General features: G+C 39.3%; 1 protein-coding gene across 2 annotated transcripts in view; it reads right to left on the bottom strand.

Moving 5' to 3' along the window:
• Nucleotides 1–5,408: 5,408 nt before the first annotated feature.
• The window catches only part of zfpm2b (zinc finger protein, FOG family member 2b), a 72,253-nt gene continuing 67,155 nt past the window's right edge, over nt 5,409–10,506 (bottom strand). Inside the window, exons 6-8 of one of the 2 annotated variants that reach the window (XM_016487534.1) lie at nt 10,183–10,377; nt 9,309–9,533; nt 5,409–8,212 (exon numbers count right to left, since the gene is read on the bottom strand). In XM_016487534.1, coding sequence (XP_016343020.1) covers nt 5,889–8,212; nt 9,309–9,533; nt 10,183–10,377 — 2,744 coding nt within the window. In that variant the 3' untranslated portion in view covers nt 5,409–5,888. The remainder of the gene's footprint in view (nt 8,213–9,308; nt 9,534–10,182; nt 10,378–10,506) is intronic. The other variant, XM_016487535.1, reaches the window with a different exon arrangement.

The raw sequence follows: 10,506 nt of genomic DNA, 5'->3' as shown, positions 1-10,506 counted from the left end.
CAACTCCCCTAGAGTTAAACAGTTGAGTTTTACCTTTTTCGATTCCATTCAGCCGATCTCTGGGTCTGGCGGTAGCACTTTTAGCTGTAGCTTAGCATAGATCATTGAATCTGATTAGACCGTTAGCATCTCGCTCAAAAATGGTACGGCAGCAAAGTTCCTTGATTATTACACCGGAGTGAGAGTATAGTTCCTAGCCATATTAGCCTAGAAAATTAAAACTTTTCATTTTCCGTCGGTCTTAGTAAACGATGTAACTACAGAAGAGTCAAGTTTTAAATAGGAAAAATATCAAAACTCTGGTCATTTTTGAGCGAGATGCTAACGGTCTAATCAGATTCAATGATCTATGCTAAGCTACAGCTAAAAGTGCTACCGCCAGACCCGGAGATCGGCTGAATGGATTCGAAAACGCTAAAACTCAACTGTTTAACTCCAGGGGAGTTGGAAAATTAGCATATTTTCAAAAATAGTGGAGTGTTCCTTTAAGTGGCAAAAATTCCAGAAATTTGGAAAAAATCAATTATAGTTCCTGCAGCTACCACTCAAGGCCCAACGGAATTGAATGATTTCAGGCTGGTAGCGCTCACTTCAATAGTTATGAAGTGTTTTGAGAAGGTAGTTAAGGGAGAAATCCTACAGCTGTCCAAAGACGGTTTTGATTCTTTACAGTTTGCTCTTAGAGAGGTTGCTGTCTTTCACCTCTTTTGTTTATGTACTACTAATTAATTAATGTCTTTCCTACTATGATGATTCTGTTTTATAAACAATTTACTGAAGCTGTTCTTTCCTTTTCTAAGTAAGGAAATTGCACATTTCTTGCTCAGTTTGGGCCTAAAAAGGTGTTTTTTCCTCCTCGGGTATGAGCTCTATATTCTCCTATATCATACTATATGAGCCATAAAAGCCTGATGTATTAAATATAATACTCAAAAAAGTGCATCTGCAAACTTTATTTGTGTGTTATTCTTGTTTAGATTTCTCTCAATGTTCTGAAAAGCAACTGTTCAATTCAAACTAAAATAAAAGAAAGAGTAGTACTATTTGAATACGCATGTGACCTAATAGTAATTATTTGCTACAGAAGGCACCATTAATAAACTTAAATTGAAAAAAATGTCACAAATAAATGAATCGAGAAATTTAGACAACATTACATTTTGCTGTCTAAAGTTAAAGAGTTAAGAGTAAAGCGTTAAGAGCCTGAGGAGGAGGGCTTCCCCAGATGATCTTGGTTCCTCCTCCTAAGGTTTCTTCCTCACCTACTGCTTTTGTTTATATAATTTAAAATTGACATGTTGCTGTCAGATGTAGTTAATTTTCCCATTAAAAAAGAACGAGATATAAGAAAGAGTTTGTTGCATTACTTTCCCTATCGACTAGCAAACACATGGAAACTTTGCAATTGGGCTTCGACACATATCATGACTTCCGCTAAAATGAAAAATGGTTCTATGATAACGGCACCTCTGTGCATCTCCTGCTTAGGAGCGAAACATGCACCTTGTTCTGTGCTGTAGAGATGAAGTGGTTCTGGGTTTCAGACCCTTCTCTCACACCCAAGCTAAATGCAGCCGATACTGGGAGCTCGAATCCGCTCTATGGGAGAAGATCTGTGTCACATCAGAGCGCAAAGGAAGGTCAGGTGGGCTTGCAGAGCTCTAAGCCCCTCCCACCACAGCAGTCAATCACCAAGACAAGTCCAGATGAAGGCTGAGCGATAATCAGCTCAAGCAGTGAAAAAGAGAGGATGGTTTATGGTCTGTGTCTCATGGTGGCGAGGGCTCAGAGAACAACACGTTTGTTCAGCCTCCCATGAGACGAGAGATCTGCTCCATCACTCGCCCCTCAAGTGATCTGCTCGTGTTTGGAGGAGGCTCTGACACCCCTGAGAAGCGCCGGACTCGTGCATCCGATGAAGCGAGTCACAGATGCTGAGGCTTCTTGGAGAGCTCGGGTTTTTGTCTGGTGTCCTCAGAAAATAAACTGCCTGGATTCCAAACCAATTCATGTGTTGTTTTGTCTTGATTTGATCATGATTGAAAATATGTTCAGTATGCACTATTGCAAAACACACCAACTCTCACAGAATTGCTACATATCAGTTATGATATATATAAATCAGTGTTGTATAATATTGCTGCTCCTTAAGAGCCACCTTCCAGCAGAGTTTAGCTTTAACCCCAGTTAAACTAAACCAGCTAATCAAAGTCTTCTTTGTGGTCCGGGCAGGTGTGTTGGAGCTGAACTCCACAGGAAAGTGGCCCTTCAGGAGCAGGATTGGACACTCCTGATGATGTAAGTGATCCTGACTGACCCTGCTTATGTGAGTAACTTAATAAATACTTCATAGACCTACACAAGACAGTAGACAATAAGTAGTGATGGTATGATATTTTAAATCTGGGCCTTTAGTGTGATTCGTTCCATTCAGAAGCACCGTTTGACAACAGTATAACCAAAGAGGTTTTTATGGCACGGAAGTCATCAGCAAAACATGACATAACACTAGCCTAAGCCAGCCTATAGTTCAAACTTAAATAATTTATTATTTTTTTTTTTTTTTGGAAATTGCAAATTATATTTAAAATGGCACTTTTTATTTGCAAACATTTTTTTTTTCATGAAGTACGACAATGCAAAAGCAATCACATATCACCAACATCAGTACTGTACAATTGTTTTGTATTAAAATCACAACTGCAATGATCAGTTAGTGATTTCCAAAACAAAACAAACAAAAACAAAAATCCTTTAATTTATTCACTGTAGTGTTTTTGAAATAAACAAAGTGAATCCATTTTGTGTTTAGTAAAGCAATACTGGACAAAAATGAAGAATGGTCGAGTACAGATTCACTCATGGATTAGACTTGCTAGACACTCATTTTCAGTTATTTTTTTCATGCTTGTTTTACTTTTTTTTTTTTAAATGTCTGGATGCCATTATGTATATAGTTTGTTTTAAAATGTAAAAATGCAGCACAAGCTTTAAGGATTCAGACGGAGTAAAACAGTAACCCATGAAAAAGTTCGAAATGAATGGCAGTTTGTATGTTAATATGATTTTTAACAATGTTTACCTAAAATAAAATTAATAAAATGAATGAAAATGATTTTATTATTATTTAAACATTTTATTTCTTGTATTTGTGCGCATATTTGCAGCATGATTCGTTTTAAATGGTTTCAAACAATTTTATTTAGTATTCAACCATTTAAGACTGTTTACTGCTTATTTTTCCTCTTAAAAGGAAGGAACTGATTTCTTGTCTTGAATCGTAACTAACACTAGGTGGTGCTAGTGCTTGCACATTTGTGACCCTGGACAACAAAACCAGTCATAAGGGTCAATTTCTCGAAATTGAGATTGAGACATCATCTGAAAGCTGAATAAATAAGCTTTCCATTGATGTATGGTTTGTTAGGATAGGACAATATTTGGCCGAGATACAACTATTTGAAAATCTGGAATCCGAGGGTGCAAAAATATCAAAATACTGAGAAAATCGCCTTTAAAGTTGTCCAAATGAAGTTCTTAGCAATGCATATTACTAATCAAAAATTAAGTTTGATATATTTACATTAGAAAATTTACAAAATATCTTCATTGAACATGATCTTTACTTAATATAATGATTTTTGGCATAAAAGAAAAATCAAAACAAAACAAACAAAAACAAAAATCCTTTAATTTATTCACTGTAGTGTTTTTGAAATAAACAAAGTGAATCCATTTTGTGTTTAGTAAAGCAATACTGGACAAAAATGAAGAATGGTCGAGTACAGATTCACTCATGGATTAGACTTGTTAGACACTAATTTTTCAGTTATTGTTTTCATGCTTGTTTTATTTTTTTTTTTTAAATGTCTGGATGCCATTATGTATATAGTTTGTTTTAAAATGTAAAAATGCAGCACAAGCTTTAAGGATTCAGACGGAGTAAAACAGTAACCCATGAAAAAGTTCGAAATGAATGGCAGTTTGTATGTTAATATGATTTTTAACAATGTTTACCTAAAATAAAATTAATAAAATGAATGAAAATGATTTTATTATTATTTAAACATTTTATTTCTTGTATTTGTGCGCATATTTGCAGCATGATTCGTTTTAAATGGTTTCAAACAATTTTATTTAGTATTCAACCATTTAAGACTGTTTACTGCTTATTTTTCCTCTTAAAAGGAAGGAACTGATTTCTTGTCTTGAATCGTAACTAACACTAGGTGGTGCTAGTGCTTGCACATTTGTGACCCTGGACAACAAAACCAGTCATAAGGGTCAATTTCTCGAAATTGAGATTGAGACATCATCTGAAAGCTGAATAAATAAGCTTTCCATTGATGTATGGTTTGTTAGGATAGGACAATATTTGGCCGAGATACAACTATTTGAAAATCTGGAATCCGAGGGTGCAAAAATATCAAAATACTGAGAAAATCGCCTTTAAAGTTGTCCAAATTAATTTCTTAGCAATGCACTAATCAAAAATTAAGTTTTGATATATTTATGGTAGAAAATTTACAAAATATTTTCATGGAACATGAGCATTTTTATTTGGCATAAAAGAAAAATCTATAATTTTGACCCATACAATTTTTTTTTTGCTATTGCTAAAAATATACCCAAGCGACTTAAGACTGGTTTTGTGGTCCAGGGTCACATTTGACCACACACACTCCTACTGTCTATAGATATTCAGTAGGTCCTGAACTAAATATGTGCAGTAATGATAAAAAAGATTATATATAGCAAATTCATTGACACTGCTGTCCTGAGATAAGAATTTTAATTTTTATGTCACATAAAATAACATTTCCCACATTTCTGGAATTTCATTCCATACAGGTACATGCATAGCAACACATTTTTGACAACTTTTTTTTTTGTTTTTTTTTTGAGCAGATTATTTTGTTTTGTTTTTCTGTAGGAAAGATTACAATGACTCATCCATACCAAGTGTAAACCCTTCTCCAGCAAGACTTTAGTAAACACTTCACACAGACAATTTCTGGGGATCCAAGTAAAAAACTTACCCTTTCATAATACTGCTTTAAATAATGTTTCATCTTTTAAAAAGTATTGCATTAGAAGCCAAATATTTAAAAAGAGATAATGAATCAGCAAACACACATACAAGTCATTTTTTAAGAAGAGTTCTGCATTGTCAAGAAAAACATATGGAAGCATAAAGAAACATCAAAGACAAACTAGACTCTACATGTATTGACAATTATTAATTCAGAAAACGTGATTGCCAGTATTTAAGGATATGTTGACACATTAGTCAGCCAGAGGTTTCTCCACCATCTGTAGATTTTTCTTTATAACCATTCATGTGGCTGCTTTCTTTAATTCTAAAAGAAACATTTTCATAAAACTGTTTTTCATCTCAGATCTGCATTTTTTTTTTTTTAGAGCTGCAACTATTATTAAATAAATACATAAAAACACAATCAACACACAGTATTCCCAACAAATATGTTAAAAGTTTCTAATAAATGACTGTAGGATAAATCTCCTGATTTGATTGTCCTCCTGCTGCTGAGTCCACCAGCATAGAATTGTAAAAATGTCTTATGTAGTTGACCACAAGGGGAGAAACCGGTGCTTGTGAAAAATTTAATACGTCCACTTTAAAGAAGAGGGGGGCAAGTGGTCACTTTCAGTCATCACAAACAGTAGCCAACAAAGTGTCCGTTGTCTGATTAAAAACAGCAGGGCCATCGTCAAGCGGGGACAACTGGGTAAGTTGTCCTGGCGTCTTTACATGTATGGGGGCTGGGGCCCACCTTTATAATGTCACGGGCCATGTGAATTCAAGAGGTTAACATCTCTACCTTTTCTACTGCTGTGGACTAGGTTTAAGACAGGGTGCAGGCACACTATTTCACATGCTCTGCTGTGTGTGACGAGCAGTAAAACTTCTTGTGTGTTATAAAGTTTGAGAGGTTGTTGAACTGGATGTCACAAGGACGGCAGTACTTTACATTACTTGTGGTTGCAATGGACCCATTCAACACTCTCTTGAATCTTGTTGAGACTTCTTCAGTCTTTAAGGATGGCACCGACATTGTGCTTTCCTTACAGTTGACAGGACTGTCTGCATGGCTCTCTGGTGTAGCGGAACCATGTTGTTTATTCCCAGCATCTTCCAACTTGTCCTCGAGGTCAAGACTGTCCTTTAAGGATGAAGACTTGTTCTGGTTCCCAGGGTCATGTGTGCTTAGATGGCTACCATCAGGCATCGGCTGGTCATTTTCCCCCTCACTGCCCTCGTTTGGACTCTGCCTTCGTTCGCTTTGTGAGACCAGCATCCCTGTAGCGTAATCGGTGGGTTTGATTTCATAGTAAGGCCAGATTTGCTCATCGGGTCTCATTTTCTTAGCAGGACTTGGGTAACCCCCAGAGGGCTGAAACACACTCCTCGTGTCATCTTTTATCGGGATTGGTTGTTCCTCACTGGAAGCTTGGATGTCGGAAGTTGGCACTGCATTTGGATGCTCAATCTTTCCATGCGGAGCTGGGAGCTCAAAGAGGGTGTTCTCTAAAAGGCTGTTAGTATTTGTAGGACCTTCCTTTTTGATGATTTTGATTTCAGCGGAAGTGTTTTGCAAAATAGTACCTAGGCAGAAGTTCTGTTTGTGCTTAAGATAGTCCTCAACTTTGTTGAAGCTTATCTTGCACACAACACACTCATGATAATCCATAAGTCCTTTAGAAGAAACCGGAGTGTTGCCAAACTGTGCGATGCATTTTTTACTGAGATCTATAGGTGCATCACCTTCTTCCTTGGAGATTGTATTACATTTTGACACAAGAGCTGATTTTGTGACTGTCAATGAAGCCTCTGGATATTTGGGTACTAACCCCTGGATCATGTTGTACCTCTGATGGTCCCTGAAGCTATCCAGTGTGTCTTTTGACATGTATGGACCTCCTATAGTGGGCATACCAAGAAATGTTGGCATACCCATAGGTGGCATTTGTTCTTGTTCAGGAGTGGCCAGCTCATATGCCTTTCTTCTTTTACGAGGACGTACTGCCTTCTGATTGGCTGCTCCTTTATTGTTTGCACGTTTCAATTGAGGATCATGGCGAGTGGCACAGTAATACTGCTTGTGCACCATGAAGGTCTCATGTCGACTAAAGGTGATCTTGCATGCCTCGCATGTTGTGTGGTTGGGGTCAGTTTCAGTGGGTGGCATTTTCTGGTTTTGTAAATCCAGCTGTGTACCGTTTGGTCTCTCCTGTGCACCAGATGGAGTTGACGCTTTTTTAACTTGCACCGACAGTTCATCTGTCACTTTTCCATCTGTGATTGGATTGCAAGGGTTAGGCTCATGCCCTTTCACTTCAGAGGGATGGCCGGAATTTAGCATAACAGCTAAACTAGCTCCGATTTTAGGGCTTACACTGCCTGCTGGTTTATCCAGAAGTCCAGGGAAGTCGAGTGGCCTGTGTGTGCTTTCCCAGCGACTGTTGCAGTAGTGCTTCTTGTGTACCAAATAATTATCAAGGTTATTGAAGGTGATATTGCATTCAAAGCATGTTGCTCCTTTTGGCACAAGCGTGCTGTACATGACTGGAGGGTAAGAGTTTCCCCCATGACGTAACCTGCGATGGACCAACTCGGACATTTTGGCCAGGATGTCAGATGCCTGCGGGCCCACCGTAATATCCTGTGGGAACGGGACATGTGGTATGAAGGGGGGTAAGGGAAAGGCAGGAGGCAGGTGGTGTTGAATGGGTGAGGAGGCTAAATGAGGACTAGAAGGTTCTGACTTTACTCTGGAGTATGAAACACTTGCCTTGTTTCCTGAGTTTCCCTCACCCTTAGTGGATGTCTGGCTACTTTCCGTGCTTTCCATCTCTGGCATTTGACTTATATCACGTTGTATTGTGCTTTCCTGAAGGTCTTTCATGTTTGCATTAGCTCTAACTCGTTGAGGACTGCATGCAATGCTGTTAGGGGAGTTATCAGCTTTGTCTCCTTCGATGAGTTTGTTGACCGTATGTCCATGCAGCTCCTGGTGTTTGACCAGTTCTCTGGGGGTTTGGAATGTGAAGTGGCAGTGACTACATCTCAGGCCAGTTTGGGACAGATGGGAGAGGATGTGGTGCTGGAGTACCATAAGAGTTTCAGCAGTGTAGTCACAAATTGTGCATTTTAAGTTTCTTCCAGTGGATATCTCATCTGACTTAAGAACTGGAAAAACAAAAAGAAAACAGAAATGGTGTTAATGAGTAACACTACAATACAAAGTTGAGTCTAACCAAGGAGTGTACAGACTCCTATACATTGAGCCATGGTGCTTGTGCAGATAACTTTAGTTGGAATCCTGTTTGGACCATTTCCTGATCCCCTCTACCAGAGGTGTCCAATTCTGCTCCTGGAGGGCCAAGGTCCTGCAGATTTTATTTCCAGCCAGCTCCAAATCACTTACCTGGAAGTTTCTAGTGAGTCTGAAGTCCCTGATGAGCTGGTTCTGGTGTGTTTAATTAAGGTTGGAGCTAAACTCTGCAAGACAGTGGCCCTCCATGAACAAGTTTGGACACCCCTGCGCTATACCCTTAATTCCCTGTCCTCTCTCTACTGAACTACCAAAAAACACCTCAAACCAGCCTAAGCTGGTTTAGCTGGTCTCCCGGCCTGACCATATGCCAATTGCCCAAAACTCATCTAAAACCATCAATCAGACCAGGGGTGTCCAATCCTGCTCTTAGCCAACGTCCTGCACATTTTACCTCCAACCAGCTACAGCACACCTGCCTGGAAATATTTAGTCGGTCTGAAGACCTTGCTGGTGTTTAATTATGGTTGGAGCTGCAGGACAATGGCTCTTCAGGAACAGGTTTGGACAACCCTAAAGCCCAAAGTATACTTCAGCCATCCGCGTTCCACGACGGTCCGCACACTGACGAGTGACTCAATTTTTGTCATCAGAAGTGTTTGCAGATGTCCGTGCACAGTCAACGTGCAGCCCAACTTTTGTGACCGCGCAGACTGTCCGTGTACAACAGTGCGTGCTCAAGGTGAACGTTGAGAGTCTATTGGGTGGTACTGTGCATGTGTCGAACTCATCCATGCACGCTCATCTGCATTTGAGTATACTTTGAAAGCTGTGTGGACGTGGCTGTGCTCTAGATGGAACGGATCGTGGAAAGTGAAGTATACCTGGGCCTTAAACTAGACCAACCAGACCAGACTAGTTAAGACTTTTTCTCTTGAATAAACAAGTGTGTCTGTCTTATTTGTGACTGGTTAAATTGTTATTTGAAAAAGAATGTCTTGGTCTACTCACTGTTATGTGTGGATAAGTGCATTTCCAAGGCATGTGAGCCTGCAAAGCTCATATTGCATTGGGGGTATGTGCAATTGCGGAGCATTTGATGGCTGATATTGGCATTTTTCTCTGCCACCATCTCAGGGTCCCTTTGTCGCCCACTGCAGTAATACATAAGGTGGGCCTGGAGGTTTCTTTCACTCCGAAACCAGATGCCACATGCCTTGCAGGGGAAGATGTCTTCTACAAAGACAGAAATGGACACAAGCATATCCATACTGAATTATCTAAAGCTTCTGAAAAGCATCTAAAATCGCAAAGTTAAATACAGTGGGGTCAAGAAATCTGAGACCACTAAACTACTTCTGTTTTACATTTTTGTTATTTGATACCAAATTAATTAGTGACCTTGAAATGGTGCAGAATCTTAAATATTTCTTGTTCTTTTCTTCTTTTAATTCCAAAATCCTACATATATGTAGGTTTAAAAGCTTTTCAGCAATTCAAAACAGAAAACATTATTCAAAAAGTAAAGGTAATAATATTTGGCTCAAGAGCAGATCCATGCTAGATGGATGCTGGGATGGAATATAACTGTATTTTGCAGTAATGGGATGCACCACATAACCCAACCCTATAGACCCCATCAAAACAAATGCACTGTTGTTCTTGTTCACATCAAATTCTTGTTAACTATGATTAGAGAACGGAAGAGGGTAAATATATAATTCCTGCGAAACTGAAGGTCAGCCTCGACCCTTGGTAATTCTCTTATCCATGGCAAACATGCACATCAGAGCTGCGATGACTCTTTGACATGGATTTCCATTTTTAACCAAGCACATTAATCAGTCTATCCACTGTGGCAGAGGCCTGATAATGCAGCACTCACTGTTGATGATAGCGCCGGGCAGAATGGACGCCATGGCTTCTTGCTGAGGAAGGAGTTGAATGCCATCCAGATGTCTGGCCGGGTACATCCCTTGACCGTAGGGAGTTTGAAGATGCAAGTGCAGATCCACCAAACAGGCTGCAAGTTCGTCTCCTTCTATGATGTTTTTAGTTGTGGAACACCACACATGTCCTCCTGTGAGAACCATTTAAAGAAAGTTATTTATGCTATCTGAGATCCCCTGGAGATTGAATGAGGTCAACTATATATATGTGTGTGTGTGTGTGTGTGTGTGTGTGTGTGTGTGTGTGTGTGTGTGTGTGT

This window comes from Sinocyclocheilus anshuiensis, unplaced genomic scaffold, assembly GCF_001515605.1.
Source record: "Sinocyclocheilus anshuiensis isolate Anshui unplaced genomic scaffold, SAMN03320099.WGS_v1.1 scaffold369, whole genome shotgun sequence".
In the NCBI taxonomy this organism is placed as follows: Eukaryota; Metazoa; Chordata; class Actinopteri; order Cypriniformes; family Cyprinidae; genus Sinocyclocheilus; species Sinocyclocheilus anshuiensis.
This window is presented reverse-complemented; position numbering and strand designations above follow the sequence as displayed.